The sequence below is a fragment of the Danio rerio genome, chromosome 4, assembly GCF_052040795.2.
Source record: "Danio rerio strain M-AB ecotype USA chromosome 4, GRCz13ab, whole genome shotgun sequence".
In the NCBI taxonomy this organism is placed as follows: Eukaryota; Metazoa; Chordata; class Actinopteri; order Cypriniformes; family Danionidae; genus Danio; species Danio rerio.
The window spans coordinates 7,291,956-7,318,536 of NC_141024.2; the positions used below are offsets into that span (position 1 = coordinate 7,291,956).

The 26,581-nt window shown below is 34.0% G+C and overlaps 1 protein-coding gene across 10 annotated transcripts in view; it reads left to right on the forward strand.

Annotated features, from left to right (window-relative positions):
* dock4b (dedicator of cytokinesis 4b) overlaps window positions 1-26,581 on the forward strand; it is a 158,497-nt gene that overhangs the window by 20,489 nt on the left and 111,427 nt on the right. For 8 of the 10 annotated variants that reach the window (XM_087247539.2, XM_087247543.2, XM_087247540.2 and 5 more), the window contains exons 2-3: window positions 24,295-24,378; window positions 26,386-26,426. In XM_087247539.2, coding sequence (XP_087103665.2) covers window positions 24,295-24,378; window positions 26,386-26,426 — 125 coding nt within the window. 10 annotated transcript variants of the gene reach the window in all.

A 26,581-nucleotide genomic window follows, 5' to 3' on the forward strand; every position in this document is an offset into this window, starting at 1 on the left:
TGTTTAGTTCCGTCCCTTTTCATCACCTTTATATGAACACTTGGTTTGATGCACAAGTACATTTGAATGATTTAATCCATGTTGCAATGCTTACAAGGGATTGGAGATGCAAGGGAATTGAAAAACAAGTATTTTCATCTTAATCTGTGTGGTTTGGAGTATTGTGCGAAGGCTCTTCTCATACAATCACATGTTAGATCAGTACAAGGAGGGTGTGATTATATGAACACACAACAATTTACAGTATAGCTATGAAATCTAATGTGTTTTTCTTAAAATGACTCTTAACATGGTGACTACTAGACAAGCTCAAATGTTTTAGCTCTAATTTATACCTGTTTTATTGTCTTCTGCTTTGACTGTGTGACTATAAAATAGATGAGTGCAGATGTTAATGGAGTCTAATGTAATATTGTCCCCAACAATGAAATCTTAATCAAGTGTCTTATTTTCTGCAAAATATGAAGCTGTAATTGCACAAGATGATATAGAGTCTAGATGTCTCTCTTTCTGCTATTCTGTTATCTGTTTGCAAATATGTGGAGCAGGAAATCTGGTTACTGCCGGGGAAAAAAAACATGTGTTATCAGGTTTTTTTTTTGCATACTTAGCCCGCACGTTGTTCTTCAACTTTGTGAAGTAATCTTACATGATCCATAAACGGCACGCGGCGCATGGCAAAACAACCAGGCATCTGAAATTCTCGGCTTGAGAGGAATTTGAAACCACGTGCACCATCCAGAGGTCGACTATAACATGGGTGGATTTCCGTAGCTTGTATTTATCTGCTCGGAGCAGAGAGTTAGATTTCCTTTCCTTTGAAAACAGTCACTTTGTGTTTTGAGCATAATCCGGAATCGGGTTCATTTGTTTGGATTGACCATGGTTTTGGGCACAGTGCATTGGAGGTATTACTTAAGACTAATACAAACCTCACTTAGCATAGCATTTGATATATAGGATTTTTTTAAGTGGTTGTTTAACTAATGAAATCTATTAATATTATTATTATTATTAATATTTTTGTTATTCATATTATTTTTAGTACTATTGTTATTTTTTTTTACTTCTTTTCATTAGAGATTACAACATTGCATGGAGTACAATAGAGTGTAACAGTTTTTTTTTTGCATGTTAGACCATCAATTTCTTGCTACCAAAATGGTTGCAAATACATGTACAAAACAAAAAACATCCTTAGAACATATAAAATAAAGAATTTATAAAACAAAAATAATACAATAACAATAATGATTATTAAAAAAAAAAATAAAGATCACGTAAAGAAAGGAAGATAAAAAGTGCCCTTGTTCTCCGAGTCCATGGCTCATTATTGAAAAATTTTATAATGACAGGAGACCATCTCTTTAGGAAAGTTGATTTTTGAAGTTGTAATGCATATGTTATTTGGTTGATATTTTAGTATTATTATTAGTCATAAATATTTGCATTAGATGTTGCCTACGCTGTTGATATGCGTCAATAGACCCACTATTTTAATACAGGGTAGTGCTCGTTTGAAATAAATATGGGACCAGGGTGCAGTGGAGTACTTGCCATGTGTATATATATATATATATATATATATATACATCTGAGATCAGGAGTTTTCCCAGTGGTCAGTATGCAAATCGTTTTTATATTATGAAAATTATACATTTACATTCCTTTTCTGCATCGGTGGATAAGTGATCGCGTGGGTATCGCCATCAAAGTATGTGTGTTTGTGTGCATGGAGATGTATTATCCACCCTCCCTGTTAAATTTGATGTAATCCATGTCCTGAAACACACCCCCTCTCCTGCTTTCACTTCTAATTCTAAATCCAGCATCTTCACATTGGCTTTAGTCTTGACTAAGTGATGTTGAATGACTATTGTCCTGGGAGCACTGTACAAATATGGCGGTTCTATTGGCTCTCAGGGCCTGCATGCGGTATCTAGTATATATATATATCAATGATTAGTAGTTATTAACTTTCCATGATGCATGTTGTTTTAATAATTGATTTTAATGTATTTTTGTTTCAAGAGTTCACTCTTAGAGATTGCCTGGTAATAATAGCAGGTTTGGCTTGCTGTCCCAGGAGAGAACCCTGAGCTCTGAGATCATTGTTCAATGAGCATGCAAGGGGGTACAAGATCAGGTAGTTCTCGAGAGCTCCCCCTGGTAAAGAAGGAAAGGTGGAGATGGGGTGAATGGGGGGTTTCTTCGGAAAACAAAGATAAGGGAGTAGTTTTCGACAGGCTACTTATAGTGGGTTTGGAATAATCTGACTGGCTTACTAATGATTGTGAATGGGAGACCATAACATGCTCTTCTCGAAGTTAATTTGTGAAACTTTACTTAATGTTGTTGTAGTACTAATATTTTAATGTTAATATGCTATATTCACATTTCCCAGAGATGGGTTGCAGCTGGAAGGGCATCCGCTGCATAAACACTTGCTGGATAAGTTGGTGGTTCATTCCGCTGTGGCGACCCCAGATTAATAAAGGGACTAAGTCGAAAGCCGAAAATGAATGAATGAATGCTATATTCACAGTACATTTTGCTTTAATTTGCATATTATATTCATTATATTATAATTAGTGCTGTCAAATGTTTAATCGCAATTGATCATATCCAAAATAAAAGGTCATATTTATAATATATTTGCACATAATGTGTATATTTTGTTTATAAATACAGCATGTGTGTGTATTTATTCATTTATCCATTTTCTTTTAAGCTTAGTCCTTTTACTAATCAGGGTCGCCACAGCTCAAAGAACCACCAAATATCCAGCAAATGTTTAATGCTGCGTATGCCCTTCGAGCCGCAACCCAAACCTGGAAACACCCATACACTCTTGCAATCACAAGCATATCACTACGGCCATTTTATCTTATCCAAGTCACTTAAACCGGATGTCTTTGGACTGTGGGGGAAACCAGAGCACCCGGAAGAAACCCACGCCAACATGGGGAGATCATGCAAACTCCACTCAATAATGGCAACTGACCCAGCCGAGGCTCGAACTAGTGACCTTCTTGCTGTTAGGCAACAGTGTTACCCACTGCACCACCATGACAGCCATATTTACTGCATACATGTATACATAAATATACACAGTACACATGTATATATTGTGTAAATACAAACTTTTATATTGAATGTGATGAATCATTTGACAGCACTAAGTACTTATAATAATCATATATGATAATGAATTTGAAAACAACCAGGCATCTTGGCATGCAAGCAATTTGGAACCGCGTGCACCATCCAGAGAGTCGACTTTATCATGTTCCGATTTCTGCTTGCACCATAGACTTTTTTTCCCTGACATTTCAGAAAGAGCCTGAAAACAGTCGCTGTGGGTTACTTTCTCGTATGCATAATACTGACTCAGGTAGATTTGTTCAGATTGACCCACTGCATTGGTGCGTTACGTTACTCCTGCACCACGGAAAGCTCAATAGTATACGGACGGATGGAGTCTGGATGGGCCAGTTATTGATTCTCTTAAGCTGAAGCAGATGTTCTGGGGAACCAGTGGCTTAAGACTGGATGTGGGATGAAATGTTCTCCACATAAGGGAAAAAATGAGCGAGAGGGAAGCCTATTAGCTGTGCCTTTTACACCATTGCCCTTTACAGCTCAACTTGGCGGAGAATGTAATGTTTTGGACATAAATCGTCCTCTGAAAGCCACGCTGGATGACTGCGGTGTTGCTCTTGGAATTTGGAGGAGACTTTAAGCCAGTGTTGGATATTTAGCTTATTAAAAAATAGACATGCAGAAAGAGTTTTATAAATAAATAAATAAATAAATAAATAAATAAATAAATAAATAAATAAATGCTCTTGGAAAAGAAAAACGCTGTTGGAAAAAAATACTAAATCAAAATAATAATAATGCATTAATTAATTAATTAATTAATTAATATTATTTTGTTTAAAAAATACTAAATCAAAATAATAATCATAAATTAAATAAAATAAAAAATAAAAATTAAACTTTTTGGTGAAAAATTATACTAAATCATAATAATGTTGAATTAATGAATGAATTAATAATTTATTTATTTATTAATTATTCATTCATACATTCATTCATTATTATTTATTTTGATTTGGTATATTTTTTAACAAAAGAACATTTAAAAAAATTATTTGTTACATTACCTTTTGTTGAAAAGAAAACTTACCGACAACAACATTATTATTATTATTATTATTATTATTATTATTATTATTATTATTATTATTATTATTATTATCATTATTATCATTATTATTATTATTATTATTATTATTATTAACCAATAATATATACAGTTTTCACTTTTTGTGGTCTCGCAGTTTTGTGTAAATTGACATGCTTTTTTTGTACAGCACATTGTGTTCTTCACTCTGATTAGCACATTGTTTTCTGCGTCCTGATTGGCTGTAGACGATTGTCAATCAATCTTCTTCATGTTGTGTCTCCTGTAAAGTACAGAATGCGTTCAGCTTGCCAAATTTACATAACTCTTCGATTGCTAGCAGTGTATCTCTGAAGGCCTGTACTGTATGTATGCAAGTTTTTTTTCCCCACAATGTCGACAAAACATTCAAAAGCACCCACGGTAGCACGCAAAAGGCAAAGGAAGATATTGACCATCGCACAAAAAGTTGAACTTGCTAAAGGAAGGTAGAGGTTGTGGCTGTAGGGCGCCATTACAGAATTAATGAATGAAGATCAAATGGTTTTGATTTTTGGTTTCATTCTATAATACTATACTTGTTTTATAACGAAGGTTTGAACTTCGAGAGTGTTTAAACAAGAGAGAAAAGTGTGAACATGATAATGCTTGTCTGAGAAAAATGGGAAGGGCTATATGAGGTAGAATTGGGATTGAGCCTCTGAGTTTCCAAAAGTAGTTGTATTGTGCTACTGCTTTACTATACGTTCAGATGTACATGATGCACACATTCAGATATATATTTTATAAAGCTCATCATTTATCCATTTGCATGTCCACCAGTCAGTATTTTTGCATCTTGTTGAATCAGATCTGGTCCCTGTGAACAGAGTTGTTGATCCTGTTATCCGGCTGTTTCTCCGGACACTTGCTTTTCTCCTTGTGGACAGGACGAGTGTGAAGCCAAAACAAACAGAGAGCGAGCAGCTGAAGCGTGACTCGATGTGCTTCATGTTTTCCTGCTCATGGATGTGTAAACAGCGGCACGTCTGACCGTCTGATCAACACTCCGGAAAGACCTGGAGTTACACAGATCACAAAACACTCCCCTTCCTCCTCACTGGAGTTACCGTGTCACTAAACCAGAAGAAAAGCACAAGCCCACATGCTCCTTCACTTTGTTAGTGGAGATTGCTCGAATTTATGATTGATCTCATTGTGGTTTAGTTGCGAATTTTAACTAAGGGCTTTAAAGCTTTCTTATATTTTATATACAAATATAATATATACATGTGTGTGTGTGTATATATATCATATATAATATACTTATATGTGTGTGTGTGTGTGTGTGTGTGTGTGTGTGTATATATCATATATAATATACTTATATGTGTGTGTGTGTGTGTGTTTTCTCTGTCTACGCATGTTTTGTGTGTGTGCACTTTTCTCAGTGTGTGTGTTTCTATGTCTGTTTTTGTTTGTTTTCTGTATGTGTTTTTGCACATTGTTGTTTGTGCATGTGTCTGTGTGTGTTTTTGAGTGTGTTTGTGTGTGTGTCCGTTTCTCGATGTTTGTCTGTGTGCACGTTTCTCTGTCTGTATGTAAGTTTTTCTCTTCTCTGTGTGTGTGTGTGTGTGTGTGTTTTCTCTGTCTATGCATGTTTTGTGTGTGTGCACACTTTTCTTAATGTGTGTGTTTCTATGTTTGTCTGTTTGTGTGTGTGTGTGTGTGTGTTTGTGTGTGTTTCTGTCTGTGTGTTTTCGCACATTTTGTTTGTGCATGTGTCTGTGTGTGTTTCTCAGTGTGTTTGTGTGTCCGTTTCTCGATGTTTGTCTGTATGCACGTTTCTCTGTCTGTTTGTTTGTCTCTTCTCTGTGTGTGTGTGTGTGTGTGTGTGCGTGCGTGCGTGCGTGCGTGTATGTATATGTGTATTTCTCTGTGTGTGTTTGTGTGTGTCTGTGACCATGTGTGTGTTTCTCAGTGTATGTATTTCTCTCTCTCTCTCTCTCTCTGTGTGTGTGTGTGTGTGTGTGTGTGTGTGTGTGTGTGTGTGTGTGTGTGTGTGTGTGTGTGTGTGTGTGTGTGTGTGTGTGTGTGTGTGTGTGTGTGTGTTTGGGTGTGGTCGTCGCTCTGTTTCACAGATGAATGTGTGTTAAACTAGATGACCGCAGTGCTGGAAATGTTTGGTGAATGGTTTCGTGTGCCAGAAAGACTGGTTTGACCAATAGCGACGACCACATGAAAGCTCAATGCCTAAAGCAGCTGATGAGACGCAGCTCGATTGATGCAAAGATTTACTTTCAGTCTTCCCTCAGTAAACAAGCATCAGAAGCTGTTGGTGCTGGAGCAGCAGTAAAACTGGAGCAGTCCATCACTGTTAGTGCTCAAATTATGAAAGGGGGTTCGTGGTCTCTGAAGATTTCAGGCTGATTTTAAAGTTTTTTTTTATTTTAAATTTTTTAATTTTTTTTATATAAATGTTTTATTTTGTTTAATTAGGGTTGGGTTGATGGACAATGCCATGGTCCATCACCGATTGCCGATAGACATCACACTGCTGAGTCAGCATCGCAATCCTCCGCACTGCCCCTGTCGCAGCAGCTACCCACTCTTGAAAAATACAATTTTACTGTATTATTATTATTATTATTATTATTATTATTATTATTATTATTATTATTTATATTATTATTGTTGTTGTTGTTGTTGTTGTTGTTTTTATTATTATTGTTATCATTATTATTATTATTATTATTTATATTATTATTATTGTTGTTGTTGTTGTTGTCATTTATTATTATTGTTGTTATTATTATTATTATTATTATTATTATTATTATTATTATTATTATTGTTATCATTATCATTATTATTTATATTATTATTGTTGTTGTTGTTGTTGTCATTTATTATTATTGCTGTTATTATTATTATTATTATTATTATTATTATTATTATTATTATTATTGTTATTATTATTATTAATAATATTATTGTTGTTGTTGTTGTTGTTGTTGTTGTTGTTGTTATTATTGTTGTTAATATTATTAATATTGTTTTTAATATAATAATAATAATAATAATAATAATAATAATAATAATAATAATAATAATTATTATTATTATTATTATTATTATTATTATTATTATTGTTGTTGTTATTATTTAATAATAATAATAATAATAATAATAATAATAATAATAATAATAAACAATAATAAACAACAATAAACAACAACAACAACAACAATATTAACAATAATAATAATATAATATTGTAATAATACACATAATCAGGAACTGTTAAGGGAATGATTGAATGAATAATTATCTTGACAGCTCTAAATGTAGCAGCTCTTATAATCTATGAAGATGAAGATATGGTTTTACACAGACAAGAGGTTGCTGTGTTTTGGTCTTCAGTGTTTAATCTGCAGGATGTCAGGCCTTCTCACGACAGGATCTGCTTTATTAGAAAAAAAAAGATCAATAATGAGAAGGATGTTGAGGAAAATAAAAGAACAGGGAAGTGAAACTCATCTCATGAAGGAACATATGAAGAAAATATCGTGGGCAGTTGATAATTAGAGCTCTCTGTCTGAAAACCCTGACTAAACATCACAAGAAACACACACGTACACAACACAGAACAATCACTGAGGATTCGACATATAAAATATAGACAGGGGTAAATGAAACTCTCGTATGAAATCTGGATGAATTACCCAGCAGCGCTTTTGCAGCTCCTAGAGTTTAAGAGATTTAATCGCACAATACAGCAGAGATGGCAACACACACACACACACACTGAAGCAGATTATGTTACAGAATGAGGTGAAGTGGGCATCTGACCTATATTTCCATTTAATCATAGTCATGTATGATTTACTCTGGCCTATGGAGACATTGCACAGCGCTTTTACACTGGAATACACATGTTTTACAAGTGCCTGCAAAATGCCCTGGTGTCTGTCCATATATTATGTGCATGTTAATTAAATTCAAACTGAATTAGAAATAATTGAATCTGGGATATATATGGTGCTCAGTGTAAATGAGGACACACCGTTTGAAAATAAGTCTTTTTTATTGGTCTTTTGCATGACAAAACAAGTCAAATATTGAGAGAGGTAAACAGTCAGATATTGTCCATTGTTAATCGCTTCTCCTAACCCCTCGTTCATTAACTCAATAAACAAAACAAGAAAAATAAACATTATTACAAATGAATACCAAATTAAATACATTAGATATACTTAACCATTACATCTGACTGCATGCAGATACAAAAAAATAATATTAACATAAAGCAATTCTTCTACTACTACTACTACTTAATAATAATAATAATAATAATAATAATAATAATAACAATTATAATGCTAATAATTATTATACAAATAATAAAATAAAATATTGTAAATAAGTATTATTATTAATAATATCAATAATAATATCAATAATGATATTGAAAACCAATAAAACAAAAAATAATATATAAATTAATGTAATAACGATAATAATAATAATCATAAATAAAAAAATAACATTAGTATTATTAATAATAATAATAGTAATATTAATAGTAATAACAATATAAATAAAGTAATGAAAATATTATACATACATTTTAATAATTATAATATCAACAATATTATCAATAATAATAATAATAATAAATATGACAGCAATCGAAATTAATATTAAAATAATAAATAATATTATTATTTATATTAGTATTATAATTAATAAAACTTTAATATCAATAATGATAATAATAATAATATCAATAATATCAATAATATAATATCCATAATGATGTATTAAAAATGTATAATAAAAATAATAATAATTAATAATAATAATAATAATAATAACATTAATATGAATTATTAGAATTCTGAGAATAATAATAAAATAATAAACCAAAAATAAAATTATATATATATATATATATATATATATATATATATATATATATATATATATATATATATATATATATATTGATGATGATGATGATGATAATAATAATAATAATAATAATAATAATAATAATAATAATAATAATAATAATAATAATAATAATAATAAAATAAATGAAATAAATAAAATAAATATTATTTATAATATCAACAATTCCCAGTGATGGGTTGCAGCTGGAAGGGCATCTGCTGCGTAAAACATATGCTCGATAAATTGGCGGTTTATTCCTCTGTGGTGACCCCAGATTAATAAAGGGACTAAGCCGAAAAGGAAAATGAATGAGTTAATGAATAATATCAACAGTAGTAATAATAATAATAATAATTATAATAAATTAATAAATCTTTGCCAGTACCAGGGGCGATACGGAAAATGTATACTTTTATTCATTTCTCAGTGGTTGTTTTCATTAAACATTTCTATTTATTAAAATAAAACTGTGGTCACCCAACATTTTTAGGAACAAAAAGGTAATGCATTTAAATTTAAATAAGGTGATGCATACAAAATAAAAACACAATCTGCAAAATAACACATAAATCACAGCTTGTCTCAAAACACAGCTTGAGACACTGTGATTATTCTCTTTGTGGGACTCCAGATGATTTTTTCCTGACCTTTAGATATCTGAAAGGCAGATAATGGGCAATTCTCTGCCAGCTCTCTTCTACCAAATGGCTTCATTTATTTCTGATAACCCGCCAGAGCAGATCTTTTCTTTTGAGGCTGGTAAGTGACACAAGCACAATGTGTAGGGACTAGGGAGCGCGAGCTGTCTTTTAAGTGAAGGAACTGCTTAGTGAGGTGCTGAGAAGCATTTGGAGGAGGAATGAAAAGTGTGGGTTCTCAGGAGGATTGTGATTCAGATTATAGTTATGCCTGAAGTGTGTGTTTGCGCGCACATCTACATCTGGATTGTATTCAGTGAAGCTACCAGAGCTAATGACAGACAGACAGACAATGCAGATTTTGAGTGCTGCATTGTTCTTTGTTTTTATTTATTCATTTATTTACTCTTCCCCATATGCTATCCTAATTTTGTATGTGCAACTCAAATATTGACATTTTAATTAACGCTTCTTGTAGTTTCTAATTAGCCTCGCTCCTTGAGATCAGTTTATGCATCTGTTTAACATTATTCATCTGAATCTAACAACCATACACCTAAGCTTTTCCTCCCTAAAATGTCTCATCTTCTCTCATTTCCACCTACTTTTCCCTTATATGTTATCCTTCTTGTATCTACAACTCAAATATTGACATTTTAATTTACGCTTCTAGTAGTTTCTAATTAGCTTAGCTCCTTGAGATAGGTTTATGCATGTGTTTAGCATTATTTATCTGAACCTAACAAACATTTCCTGAGCTTTTCCTCTCTAAAATGTCTCATCGTCTTATATTTCTGCCTAATCTTTCCAATATGCTATTATTCTTGTACCTTTGTCTGTAATATCGCCCTTTTAATTTTCGCGTCTTGTAGTTTACAATTAGCCTCTCTCCCTGAGATCGGTTTATGCATGTGTTTAACATTATTTATCTGAACCTAACAAACATATTCTGAGCTTTTTCTCCCTAAAATGTCTCATCTTTTCTTAATTCCACCTACTCTTCCCTTATATGCTATCCTTCTTGTATCTGCAACTCAAATATTGCCCTTTTAATTTCCGCCTCTTCTAGTTTCCAATTAGCCTGGCTTCTTTAGATCGGTTTATGCATGCGTTTAGCATCATTTATCTGAACCTAACAAACATATCCAGAGCTTTTCCTCCTTAAAATGTCTAATTATCTCTTATTTCTGCCTACTCTTTCCAATATGCTATTGTTCTTGTACCTTTGTCTGTAATATCGCCCTTTTAATTTTTGCCTCTTATAGTTTCCAATTAGCCTCTCTCCCTGAGATCAGTTTATACATGCTTTTAACATTATTTATCTGAACCTAACAAACATATCCTGAGCTTTTCCTCCCTAAAATGTCTCATCTTTTCTTTTTTCCACCTTCTCTTCCTATATATGCTATCCTTCTTATATCTGCAAGTCAAATATTGCCCTTTTAATTTACGCTTCTTGTAGTTTCTAATTAGCCGCACTCCTTGAGATCGGTTTATGCATGCGTTCAACATTGTTTATCTGAACCTTACGAACATATCCTGAGCTTTTCCTCCCTAAAATGTCTAATTACCTCTTATTTCTGCCTAATCTTTCCAATATGCTATTATTCTTGTACCTTTGTCTGTAATATCGCCCTTTTAATTTTCGCGTCTTGTAGTTTCCAATTAGCCTCGCTCCCTGAGATCAGTTTATGCCTGCTTTTAACATTATTTATCTGAACCTAACAAACATATCCTGAGCTTTTCCTCCCTAAAATTTCTCATCCTTTCTTTTTTCCACCTTCTCTTCCTTTATATGCTATCCTTCTTGTATCTGCAACTCAAATATTGCCCTTTTAATTTCCGCCTCTTCTAGTTTCCAATTAGCCTGGCTTCTTGAGATCGGTTTATGCATGTGTTTAGCGTCATTTATCTCAACCTAACAAACATATCCTGAGCTTTTCCTCTCTAAAATGTCTAATCGTCTTATATTTCTGCCTACTCTTTCCAATATGCTATTATTCTTGTATCTGTGTCTGTAATATTGCCCGTTTAATTTCCGCCTCTTGTAGTTTCCAATAGCCTCGTTCCCTGAGATCGGTTTATGCATGCTTTTAACATTATTTATCTGAACCTAACAAACATATCCTGAGCTTTTCCTCCCTAAAATGTCTCATCCTTTCTTATTTCCACCTTCTCTTCCTTTATATGCTGTCCTTCTTATATCTGCAAGTCAAATATCGCCCTTTTAATTTCCGCTTCTTGTAGTTTCTAATTAGCCGCACTCCTTGAGATCGGTTTATGCATGCGTTTAACATTATTTATCTAAACCTAACAAACATATCCTAAGCTTTTCCTCCCTAAAATGTCTAATTACCTCTTATTTCTGCCTACTCTTTCCAATATGCTATCATTCTTGTACCTGTGTCTGTAATATCGCCCTTTTAATTTTCGCCTCATGTAGTTTGCAATTAGCCTCACTCTATGAGATCAGTTTATGCCTGCGTTTAAGATTATTTATCAGAACCTAACGAACATATCCTGAGCTTTTCCTCCCTAAGACGTCTCATCGTCTCTTATTTTCACCAACTCTTCCCAATATGCTGTCCTTCTTGTATCTGCGACTGTAATATCTCCTTAATTTCCGTCTCTTGTAGTTTCCAATTATCCTCGCTCCTTCAGATCGGTTTATGCATGCGTTTATGTCATTGATCTAAACCTTACAAACATATCCTGAGATTTTCCTCCCTAAAATGTCTCATCGTCTCTTATTTCTGCCTACTCTTCCCCATGTGCTATCCTTCCTCTATCTGCGCCTCTAATATCGACTTTTTAAATCCCCCCTCTTGTAGTTGCCAATTATCCCCGCTCCTGCAGATCGGTAGCAGACCGAGAGGTTAACTGTGTTCGGATGTCGACATCCATGCCGAGGAATGTCTAAACGAGCTGATTAATTAACAGACCTGCTCTCCGTCAGCCTATCAACACTTCCCTCGCATTCACATCAGCGTCCGCAGCATCTTCCCCTACAGCAGCTGCGCTAATGAATGATTTCCACAGTGGCCGATCTTTTGGCACGAGCGCAGCAGAGTCGTGCCAGAGAAGCGCCGGCTCCTGTTATGAGCACAGATGAATCGCCGGTCTGTCGAGAGAGTCAGATTCTTACATCATAAATACACGTGCGGTCCAGGCCTGCGCTCTTTAAATGGCTGTGGTAAGATTCTCCGCATTGCTAAGAGAGGAAAACAGTTTTGTGGACGAGCTAAGAGATTCACTGCTGGATTGCGTTCAGCTTTCTGAATTGCTGTTTACATCTTTGCTCTCAGGTTTCGCAATAGGGTTGAACAGTATATTGTTTGAGCGTCAATATTGCAATGTGTGCATCTGCAATATGGGATTGGATTTATGTATTAAAGATTAAAAGAAATTATTTTTATATTCTTGTATACAATTATTTATACATTGACCATGTTATTTATGCTTGATTGTTTGTACTTGAATACTGTTAGATCACCCACAGCAAACCCTAAAGCACTGTTTTACATAAACATAAAGCTCTGTCGTATTTATATATGCTTGTTTTCATGATATTTTATGCTGACTTGTGCTTTCGAAAAAGACTTGATCTCCCCACTCAATCTGAATCTTTCAGAGTAGTTCATATCACTATATATATTGCAGCAAGACAATATCATGCGGTCCTATTTAGGAGTGTGTGTTGAATTTAATGGTCTGCTGGTGTAGGTTACATGGTATTTATGTGATAACATTGTGTGAGGTCATACACTCAAAATAATAACTAATTCTTTTAAGTTGAGTCGAAACAACACCATTCTTAAGTTTTTGATGGGACAACTTAATTGTTTTATTTTCAATCCACTTAAATTTGTAAATATTATTATGTGAACTTGTTGTTTTTATTGAGAAAACCTGAATTGTGTGGAACCACTAATACACTGTGTACATTGTTTACCATGCATTACAGTGTATTGTTTACCATGTTTGTTTGTTTGTTTACGGTTCTGTATTGTATTATGGGAGTTTTATTTCTGGTCTGTCAGCTTGTGATGTTAAATTCAACTCGGTACAGTTAGTTTTTTTTTTACAGTGACTTTTATTAGTATTTAAGTGGTTTAAGATAAGATATTTTTAACAAACAATATATAAAGTGAAATAATGCTGTAAAATAGCTGAAAAAGTACTTAGTTTATTAGTTTATTTATTGTACTTTAGTTTATAACACAAACACAAAATAATCACTTGAAAATAGGGATGCTCCGATCAATATATTATAGCCGATACCGAGTATCGATTCATCTGATATAATGCTTAAATGCATATGCTACTTAAGCGTAGAGCTCTCTTTACCTAAGAGAATAAGGGAAGGATGTTGCATATGATTCCCTAAACATGTCTCTTATAACCATCTAGTGGGAACATGTCATGGTCAGAAGCAGATGGTAAGAAAATGGAAAGAAAAACGATGGACACATTGCAAATGATAGATGAAAAAGTCAACAAGTCTCAATCAAGAAAAGGTTTGTGGTGCATATTTGATGCATAAGAAGTTAAAACGCACACCTATATATCCATAGCTACTATACTAAAATTAAGTCCAGCGATCGCTCATGCATCATTTATCTCCTCACTTGTTTTAGCGCTGCTGATGTGTCTAATATACAGGACAGCATGTGTGTCTTCCTCTGCTTGTAAACTCGTATACGAGTACTTGTGATTGGTTCATGAGATCAGCCAGATTGGTGAGTACCGATTGAGTCATTGATTAAAAAATGTCAACTGAAGTCACTTTTCAACACCAAAAGCTTTTGGAGGAAAGATCTAGATCCCTTTATACAATTCAGAAAAAATAAATAAGTGAAAAAAATCATTCATCACAAAATACGGAGGATTGCTGACATTACAGCGTACTTACTGATTATTTCTAATAAGCCAATGATGCACATGGTCATGTGAACGCATTCAACTGCTAATCATAGTAAAGTTATAAACCACTTAAGCATAAACAGATCGTCACTGACTGATTTCTGTCCCTTTAGCCAATTTTTTTTCCATGTAAACGCAGATGCATTTAAACGCTTTCTTCCAGTTTATTGAACTGTGCAAGTGTGCTATAAGACAGAAATGCACACTTAATGTAGATTTAAAAGCATCCAGATGAAGCTAATGTAGTGCAGAGACGGGGAAAAGAAACAATTCTGTGATTTCTTGACCCAAACATAAAGAAATTGTGTATTCGTCTTGTGCAGCTGAAGTAGCAGCTCGTCTTGAGAGGATGATAACTTCTACATTTACAGTTTATAGCTTTTACTTTAAATGACTTTTTTCAAAAAGGATGATTTTGTTTTATTATTGAAGGAATATCACAGTATTGTTTATATATTTCTGTCTGTCTATATAAAGTATAATAATGATAGTATTATAACAATGTTATAATACTTTATAGTAATATAATTAATTAAAAGAATTTTAGAATATTAGCATTATTATAGTTTTACTTATATTTTTAGCAAATTAATGAATGTACTTCACCTAAATAATAATTTATTTTGTGGAAAACCGTCATCAGAATTGGAGAATAGCAATGTTTGCAACAGGAAAATATATATATTTTTGGAAGGTTAAAGCTAGTGGGTGACCGATATATCGACCGATATTCATTCAGTCATTTTCTTGTCGGCTTAATCCCTTTATTAATCCGGGGTCTCCACAGCGGAATGAACCGCCAACTTATCCAGCAAGTTTTTACGCAGCGGATGCCCTTCCAGCAGCAACCCATCTCTGGGAAACATCCACACACATATTCACACACACACTCATACACTACGGACAATTTAGCCTACCCAATTCACCTGTACCGCATGTCTTTGGACTGTAGGGGAAACCGGAGCACCCGGAGGAAACCCACGCAAAGGCAGGGAGAACATGCAAACTCCACACAGAAACGCCAACTGAGCCGAGGTTTGACCCAGCAACCTTCTTGCTACGAGGTGACAGCACTACCTACTGCGCCACTGCCTCGCCCGACCGATATTTATTTATTTATTTTTTCAGTTTTGGTGTTTGGACGATATGTTCGAAGCATTCATTTTGATGGCAGACAGCCTTTTCTTTTGACAGTGCTGGGAACAACTACATTGTAAAAAAGTTATATACCCTGTATATAATCAGTCATGACAGCACATGTTTTTAGTTTATTGTAACCTATTAAACTAAGTTAATCATGTATTAACTTTAATTTTCTAAGTTATGCGAGCAGTTTTAAGTCAGCTTAACATAATGTAAGTTCAATGGACTCATAAAGTTAATTTGATTCAGCTTAAAAATTGAAGGCAACCTGGATTTTGTTTTTGACAGTGTAGTCTCTCTCTCTTCTCTGCTGTGATCCTCACTCTTTTTCTGTCTCTTGCACTGTTGTGGGTTGTTTAGCAGTTCATTTGTCGCCAAGAATTTTTACTGCATGCCCTAAATCCTGTTTCGTCCAAGAATAAGTGTTTAGCTTATACTAAATGCTTCGCCTAATTGTTTTGCAACTTGGTAGGCCCAACAAACGAAACATTCCCAGATTCTGCATAATTTATCCTCTTTTCACTGCGGGACGCTCAGTCGGCAGACCTAAATATTGTGTTAATATTTCAGTCTCATTTTGGCTACACAGTCATGGACACCACAGAATGTGCGTGCATTTGCATATTAATGAGCTAATGAATAATGAATGAATGTAGTGGTTGATTAGCTGTCAGGTTCATGGCCGGATCATTATGAGACGAGCTCCGTTTAAGTGAGGTTAAAAGCACATTAGGGATCCCTTTGAACCACTTTTAAGTGAACTGCATGTTTTATTAAATTATTTTGGGTGTTGGATTTCTGATGGGTGGATTTCAAATGATCTGTCTGTCTGTCTGTCATTGTATTCAGCTTTATCAGTGCATCCATCTATCCATCTGTCCGTCCGTCCGGGTAGAACTTATAGGAATCAATATTGAGTAAACCAAATAAAACAACAACAACATAAATTGAAAACTAGATGTTCTCTCCTCCAGCCCGAGAGCTGAGACTGTGTTTTCTGGATGGCGGTGAGGAATGTAAAGCCATCATCTTGAGCTCGGTGTCGTTCTGTAAGGAGCTTAAACCACCCGACTGTAACATCAGACCTCAAACCAGCTCTCAGACCTAAAGCAGATAATCCTGGTCTTGTGTCGAGTTCTCGATTTCCATGTTTGTGTCTCGGGTCTGTGGGATTATGGGATATGAGAGTGTGTGGCACCCTGTGGAGGTTTGGACAGTGTGTTTGTTATTTCTGGTACTTTACACGTGCCATTAGCTGTTGTGACTCTGCTGCTTACTAATGCAGGCCAAAGGGTTTTTTAGTTATTTCAGGACAATCCGTTGGTCAGACTTTATTTTGATGGTCCGTTTGTTGAATTTAAGCTACATTGCATCTACATGCCAACTAATTCTCATTACATTATAAGTAGACTGTTAGTTTGGGGTTAGGGTTAATGTAAGTTGACGTGTACTTGCAAAGTGTCTTAAAGTCAGTTAAATGTCTGTTGAAGGAGCAGTATCAGCAGATATGAAGCAGACAGTCTACTAATACTCAAATGGACCATCAAAATAAAGTGTTCCCATATTTAAGTCTATATAATGTGTATGTTATACATATAATAATGTAGATTCTATAATATAATATTTCATATTAAAATGTCATGTGTAAGAGGTATTTATTCATTAAATTTTACCCTAAAATATGTTATTTATAATCATACTCGTATTATTTTATAGTATATCAGTAATATCATTATGAAGTTGCTCCACAAATTTTCTTTGGCTCAATCCAATATCTTAATGAAACATTGCATAACTTAAAAATAAAACATGTTTTTATCCAAGTTATCGAATTTTTAAATTATATTATATTTAATTTTTTTTTTTTTTAGTAATTATTAAAAAAAAAGATATATTTTTCTTTTTTTAAACATAATTTTTATATGTTAAAAAGTCAATTTATTGTTATTATGATACATTTTTTTTGTATTCTTATTTTCTGTTTTGTTTTTAATAAATTATTTTAGCTAAAATATGTTATTTATAACCATACTCCACGACCATATCACCACCCAAGACTGGTTACTCACTGAAGCTAAGCAGGGCTGAGCCTTGTCTGTACCTGGATGGGAGACCACATGGGAAAACCTGGTTTCTGTTGGAGGAGATGTTAGTGAGGGCAGCAGGGGAGGCTTAACCTGCGGTCGGTGTGTATCCTAATGCCCCTGGTAAAGTGAAGGGGACACTATACTGTCAGTAGGCGCCGTCTTTCTTTCGTTTTTGTGTTAAACAGAGGTCCTGCCTCTCTGTGGTCATTAAAAATCTCATGGCACTTCTTGTAAAGAGTAGGGTGTAACCTCGGTGTCTTGGCCATATTCTCCCCATTGACCCTTACCTATCATGACCTCCAATCATCTTCATCTACCGAATTGGCTCTATAAAATATTGGCTCCGTTGTTTTTTGGCTGCAGTCACAACTTCCAAGTGGATGCTGCACATTAGTGGTGGAGTGGGGAGACCTCCCTTTCGTGATTGTTAAGCACTTTGGGTGTATGTCCATACACAAGAAATGCGCTCTATATATACACACACACACACACACACACACACATACACACGCATTACTGCCTTGCTTCCTTATTTATTTACTTACTTACTAAAATATTTAATCTAATAATGTCAGGTGTAAATTTATATTTATATAAATGTTATATGAGAAAATAGAGCATTTTTTATTATGTTAATTATGTTATTCATTAGTAAGCAGCAGAGTCACAACAACTAATGGCACGTGTAAAGTACCAGAAGTAACAAACACACTGTCCAAACCTCCACAGGGTGCCACACACTCTCATATCCCATAATTAAGTCATTTTGATGCACTACAAAATATGACAAAAACAATACATATGAATAGTGGATTATTTAGAATATATTAGTTAGTTTAAGACCTAGTCACAAGTAACGTACTTAAACGAATAACACATTGCTATTGTATTTCAGTATGTAGATGTTATTCAAACTTAAATGGAATATTCATTAGGGGGCGTGACTTTTTTTGCATATCATTTCATCACGGAAAACTAACAGTAAGAGGGGCGTGGCTAAGAATATTGACATCTGACATCATCAGATAAGGACTTTCACTCCAAACGCAGAAGCAAATGGTCAGAATGAGATTGAAGATTACCAAAACAAAGCTGTTTCATAGGATTAACACACACACAGTTGAATTGTCCACCTAAAATAATGATATGAGCGAGCTAAATAAACACGTTTTGATTTTACACTGACTTTAATGCCATGAAATACAAGGCGAATTTTAGAGTTTGCCTTCCTATTGATAATGGCCAACAAAACTGCATCTGGATCTATTTGATGGCAGCATTGCCCAAATTTGCTGTCAACATTGCTCTAACAATTTACCCATTTTTTCCTAGAGATGGTTGCGGCTGGAAGGGCATCCGCTGCGTAAAAACGTGCTGGATAAGTTGGCGGTTCATTCCGCTGTGGCGACCCCGGATTAATAAAGGGACTAAGCCGACAAGAAAATGAATGAATGATTTTCCCCATGTATCATCACCTTTAGTATCAGGTGCTATTGTAAAGATGCATGAATACGCATGCATGAAAACCAAGTAAATAGAGATGAATCGTCATATCGGTTCCACAGAAAAACCACGCTCAACAACAGTTCCTCGTGATTAGTAGAGTGCAAACATATTCAGAGATGATTTGTTCTGTTAGTTACAGATGATTTAGCGATGATTACAGATGATCCTCGAGCCCCTGTGGGCCAGCGTCCCAAACGCAGATTAAAGCTGGTGCTAAAAAGGATTTTCAGAGCCGAATTATTGGAGAGATTGTAATTTGGTTCACATTCAGGGTTAATCCATGTCTGGCGCTCACAAATAAATAAAGAATTTGTTGATAAATATTGAGTGGCAGTTTACACTGTATGAAACGTTAAATGGACAGTTCAAACAGAATTAATAATTGTATCATTGTTACTTTTGAGCTTCTGTCTTTTTAAAACACAGATTTAACATATACTGAAGAACGCTGGAAACTGTTAGCTATTGACTCTTTTCCATACTTTGGATATCATGACGCATTTTCTGACGTTGTTCCAAATATCTTCTGTTTTCAGCAAGAGGAATTAAACTTAAACATATATGATGTTGAATAAATGGGTACGTATTTTTCATTTTTGGGTTCACCGTTCCTTTAACTTCCAGAGTCAATGTGCTTTTGAGTTTATCTATTGGTATTTGACCTTTTTAGAAAAACCTCTGCCTCTTTTCTTCCTCTCTCTCTCCGTTTCTCTTTGTTTTTCTTCAGGTAATTAAAAGCACAAAGTATTTTTCGGTCACTGCACGCGTTTGAGCCTCTCTGGCGAAGCTCCAGCTCAGTTAACAGCTGCCGTACGGTTACCGGAGAAGGATTTGAGCTCTGTCAAGGACTGCACATCCAAGCTGAATAATTTAAAGCGCTGCTGCCGAAAACCTGTATAATTAATTCATTGGACCTACTTTGTTATTTTGGCTTCCAAATTGTAAAGTCAAATCACACAGATAGGATGCAGCTGCCAATGAAACTCCGAACGTGTGATTGTGAGGCTTTTCTTGGTCAGCAGGAATGTTTTAGGCCTTTGGATTGGGATCAGATGACATGCACTAGACTGAATGAGTTTTTAAGGTGGGAAATTGTTTTAGTTCTGTTGCATGCACACTGTTTAAAATGATTCATTAGATTTACTCGTTTGTTTTTAGGGTAAGTGGTTGCAAACTATTTATATGGGCTAGATTTAAACAAACAAATTAAGTTAAACATTAGTATATTTAATTTGTTTAAATTAAGCCCATATAAACTGTTTGCAATCACCTTCCTTGAAAATAGTAGATCCAATATATCATTTTTTCAGTGCATGCAAGAAAAGAATCAACAGATAGGAGTCGTTATTTTTGGAATCATTTGGAATTGTTCACTAAACAGAACTGATTCATCGAAGTGATTCATTTGGGAACTGTTGACGTACTTTAGTTGAACTGTGTGATTTTGATTCATTAAATAGAATTGACTCATATGAGTCATTCATTTGGGAATAGGCTGGATTGTTCTGATTGCACTTTGTTTTTGATTTCACCAAGAAGGATTTAACAAAAAGAGACAGCCACACTGGAATACACTTGTTGCTTAGTTAACTTTTTGATTCAAAAGAGTCATTTGCTTTGGAATCGCTTTGAATAAACTGCTGAACAGAATCAGTTGAACGCTCTGGCTGCACTTTATGCATGTGGTTTACTAAAGAATTGATTATTTTGGGAACTTTTAGCATTCAATGGTCCCTCTGTAGGTTTTTGATTCACCAAGTGGAATCGAATCATTGATAAGAGTCATTATTTGGGGAATTTGCTGAACCGGCACTTTAATTTTTGATAGCACCAAAAATGAATCCACTCATAGGAGTCGCTTGTTCATGAATTGATTGGATGGCACTTATTTAACTTTATTTCACCAACATGTTATTAACATTAAAAAACACCTGTTTTTTTGCATGAAACTGCATGTCACTATAGTTAAAAATCTACAATATGGGGTAATTTATTTATATTACTATAGTTGTTGTGTGACCATAGTAATATAGTATTAGTATAGTATATTAGTCAAGTATTTTACTATATTATGATTAGCGAACACAAGTATTTACTATAAGTTACAGTAGTATTTTATTGTGGGTTTTTAAGGTGTCACTATTCATTTTGCATCTAATAACATTATGCATATACTAGCTATATGGTTAGAATGTGAGTTTGGTTTAGTTGCATGTAATGCATAATTAACTGTAATTACTTTGGTAAAAATCCTGCATGTTACTATAGTTAAAAATCTACAATATTGGGTCATTTATTTATATTACATTACTATAGTTGTTGTGTGACCATAGTAATATAGTATTAGTACAGAATGTTACTATATTATGATTTGAAAACACTACAGTATCCACTATAAATTGCTGTAGTATTTTTGATGTGGGTTTTTTAAAGTGTAGCTATTCATTTTACATCTAATAAGATTGTGTATATACTAGCTATATGGTTAGAATGTGGGTTTGGTTTAGTTGCATATAATTATGCATAATTAACTGTAATTACTATGGTAAAAAACCTGCATGTTACTATTGTTAAAAATCTACAATATTGGGTCATTTATTTAAATTACTATAGTTGTTGTGTGACCATAGTAATATAGTATTAGTATAGTATATTTGTACAGTATTTTACTATATTATGATTAGAAAACACTATAGTATTTACTATAAATTATTGTATTTTTAATGTGGGTTTTTAAAGTGTAACTATTCATTTTATTACTGATAACATTACACAATTGTGCATACTTAACTGTAACTATAGTAATATATAGTTTCAAATCTACAATGTTATGTCATTTATTTACATAACTATAGATGTTGAGTGACAGATAGCATAAAGGTATTTTACTATGCTATAATTTTAAAAAAATACTAGAACTTACTCTAAATTACTGCAGTATTTTTTGTGGTTTGTTAAAGAGTAACATCCATGCTTCAGATATCACAAAAAGAATCGACTTGTATGAAGTTTTAATGAAAAGCTTGAAGAATCATTTGAAGGAATCGTTCGTAAAGAATCATTTGTTTCTAAATTCATGAGCGTTTCTTTGGGCTCTGGCCTTTATCGTCTTTTAAAACTCTTATCACACACGCACACAAAACATCTCAACTAGGTCAGAGTCTCTGTGTGAGTATCCCAGATTGGCCTGTGCCCCATAAAATCTGTGAAATCCACTCCAGAAATCATGTCTTGCTTTGCGGTTTCAGCCAGGTGAGGTAACCTGCTTTAACAAACCTATCCCATAATCCCCTCTAAATGGACTGGGCAATGATGACATCATTATAATAGATATGAGAGCTGGCTGTTTGTTTGAGCCGATTGCACAAGACGTGTCCTGTTTCTCTCAGTGTCCAGTCTGTCACTTCTTCTTTTCTTTTGTCGTGTCTCTCATCGTTTTTTTTTTTGTCTCCATATTCTTCATTTCTTCTCCATTCCTATCCTTTTCCCGGCTCAGGGAGCATTGACTTCAAAGGCTTTTAGTGTACATGCTCATCAAAGGCAGTCTCCTCAGGTGAGCCTCTCTATCGAGCGCTTAAAGAAGAGAGGCACGTCAGTTTTATTAAACCTTCCCACAGCGATGAACTTCAGAGCCAATCTGGCAACCCTGCCCTTATGAGCTTAAGCGGAGGTCACGCTAGGCTTTGAGCATATGAAAGCACTTTAGACCCTAAAACACTGCAAACCAGGCTTTTAGATTCGTGCACACTTTGAATTCAGCCTTTGCATTGTGCCGGTTTGCGTCACGGCCGTTTGTAGAAATGAGTTTCTGTGCACAGATTATCTAATGCGCCTGAGTAGAAGTGCCTCTTTTGTGTTTGCTTGAATAAATCCATTGTTTGTTTATATTGAGAATGTTTTTATGTTTATTCTGAAGATTTAGAAATGAGAAATTTTGGTCAATACTAATAACAAGGCTGTCTGTAACCTTTGTTTTTTGCTATTTCTCTAGTATGAGTTGAAAATAGAGCTGCATGATTCTGGCTAAAATGAGAATCAAAATATTTTTTGCTTAAAATTAAGATCACAATTTCCTCACGATTCCGTAGTTGTAAAATAAAAGTTAATATAAGTAAGTTGTTATTATTGTTATTCTCAAACAACTGGTAAAACAACAATAATAATAATAATAATATATATATATATATATATATATATATATATATATATATATATATATATATATATATATATATATATATATATATATATATATATATATATATATATATATATTTTATATATATATATATATATATATATATATATATATATATATTTTATATATATATATATATATATATATATATATTTTATATATATATATATATATATATATATATATATATATATATATATATATATATATATATATATATATACATACATACATATATTAGCTGTTAACCGATAAAAAAATCATAAAATACAAATCTTAAAATGACTTTTATTACATTTTTATATACATTTTATATTAAGATCTACTTAACTATGTCTATTTTAGTGCTTCTTAACTATGCTTGATAATGCTAATTAATATACACTGTCCTTGCCAAATAAACAAGTCAATAAATTAGCAAATCTATTAAATAAATAATAAATAAATAAACAAATAAATCTATAAATAAACACATTTATTGCCAGAGACCTCATTTTATTATTTTACTTCTAATACTAACATAAAAAATATAATTTATCAACCCATACCGATATGGTGGCCAATATATTGGGGAACACATCAAGTTAAACTTAAGGTTTTATTACTTTCAGTTATATGAACCCAGGTCAACCCTGAGCTATTACTTATCAATTGCTGTTTTTTTGTGTGTTTCAGTGCTGGCCGGTTTCCGAGGAACGGTTCAGCATGGCTTGCCTCTGGAGATTGGTGATACGGTGCAGATCCTGGAGAAATGTGAAGGTATACACGAGCACTGATTCAGTTCATCGTTATTTCTATAGCACTTTTACAATGTAGATTGTGTCAAAGCAGCTTAACATAGAAGTTCTAGTAAATTACAAATGAAACCGTGTCAGTCCAGATTTCAGAGTTCAGTTCAGTGTGGTTTAATTTGCACTGCAGAAAGTCCAAACACTGAAGAGCAAATGCATCGATGCACAGCTCCACAAGTCCCAAATTTGCCTGCTTGAATCTTATAAACCTCCATATTTGTGTTTACACCAGTTTCAACCAGCTTGCATTGGATTAAATGGACAATGCTGCTCTGTTAGTCTTATAAGCTGGCAAATGGTCCACAAACTCAACCAGTATGAAAATGCAAATATCATGCTTGTAATAACTGTTAATTTAGACAGGGCATTTAAGCTAATTATCTGACTAATCTTAGTTCGTGTGTGGTTTTTTCAGGAGTTACTTGACTTTAGATCATTTAATTAAGTTGTCATCCCTAAATGGGACTAAAAAGACAACAGTTGGCCTCTGGCATATGCTGTTTTGGATTATGATTGGGTTTTAGTTCCCACCAGCCTTCTAGACTAGCTTAACCAGCAGGACTTCCTTTTTAAAACCAGATTAATTATGAAGTGTGTGCAGGTTCAGCAACTTAATATGGTCAATATTAGAAACAATAAACTCTATATAACTATTATAAATACCATATAATACTTGTATAAACTAGCTATTGTTTTGATATTTGACTAATTTAATAATTAATACTTAATGATCAACTAATGATCAACCACTTTTGGCTCAGTGCAGAAATCGTATTCATAACTTTTAATTAAAGGGATCGCATAATTGAAAGAGTTGTAAAGTTTGTCTACAAGGCTGAATTCTGATATAACCTTAAGTCTACATGAACTTGTGTGGAAAGTCATTCTGATCTGCGATGGCCTGTATTTTCGGCTTGATGATAAACTGCTGACACAGACACCTGTACCACCTCACTCGTTCTTCAAGCGGGAGGATTTGAAACCAGTCTTTTTTTGTGACCCGCACTTGGCTCCTTCATTTCCTGTTTCCACCCTTTGAAGACGCACTTCTTTTGTGCTCGGCTTGCACGCTCTTCCTGTTTTTCTTGAGCGAAGAAAAGCCCTTTTTGGAGAACACCTAGAGAGGAGAGCGTGACTATTTAGCTGTAAATGTGACACTTGGTAATCATGGCTTGCTGCTGTTCATCAAGTGAGAGGTCATGTTTCTATATCGGACGGCTGTTATTACTCTGTTTACTGTAATGATGGGTTGACGCTGCCCATGTTTTTCACACGTTCAAACTGTGATTCTCGGATGTTTGCCAGAAAGCACAGTTTGTGGGTTGGTTTGCAGTGGGCTGAAGTTTCATCAGTGTTATTTTGAGAGATTTATACATGAGTGAGGTATTCAGAAATGCAGTGGTTGGTCATAAGCCGCATCTATAATGCATTTATTTGGATATTACCTTCTGCACTGTTAAAAATGCTTTACATAGTTAAGAGAATTGGACACAAAACAATTACGTTGTCCTAAAAAACTCAAGATGTGTTTTGTTTTAAAGTTGTGTGTAAGGTTTTAGCTAATGTTTTGATATTATATAGAGTATTGCAGGATCCCTATGGTCTACCAAAATAACCATTTTCGAATACCAAACCGCTTGAGTGAGCCATTTATTCCTGTCTTCTTGCACAAACTTTCATAAGTTTGTAATACATTTAGAATGATGACAGTTCTTTGGCTATATGCAAAAGAACAACACACCTTTGGACTCTCAAATAGCTGACACCTGAAAGAGTTTGTTTGGTGATATCGAAATGTTGAAAATGAGCTGTTTTCGTGAATCCTTGCACATCCATTTGTCCTTTTTGTTCTCATTTTAGGAGGAGCGTTTCCAACATTACTAAGATCATGTCTCGTGAAAAGGGCTTTTATAAAAATGGCTCGCTGAAGAAAGCCTTTAAAGATGAAAGTCACTGAAATGTTTTGTGTTTTCAGGTTGGTACAGAGGATTCGTCCTCAAGAACCCGAATGCCAAGGTAAGTAAGCGTCTCTTTGTCTTTTATCATTTCTGTCTGTGCCCGATGCTATTTTCAGTCACTGAAATACCACAGCAACAGCAGTGAGAAGAAATGCACGGATCAAAGCCAATTTATGTCTGTTTGTTTGTCTATTTTTCCCACATTCTTGATTA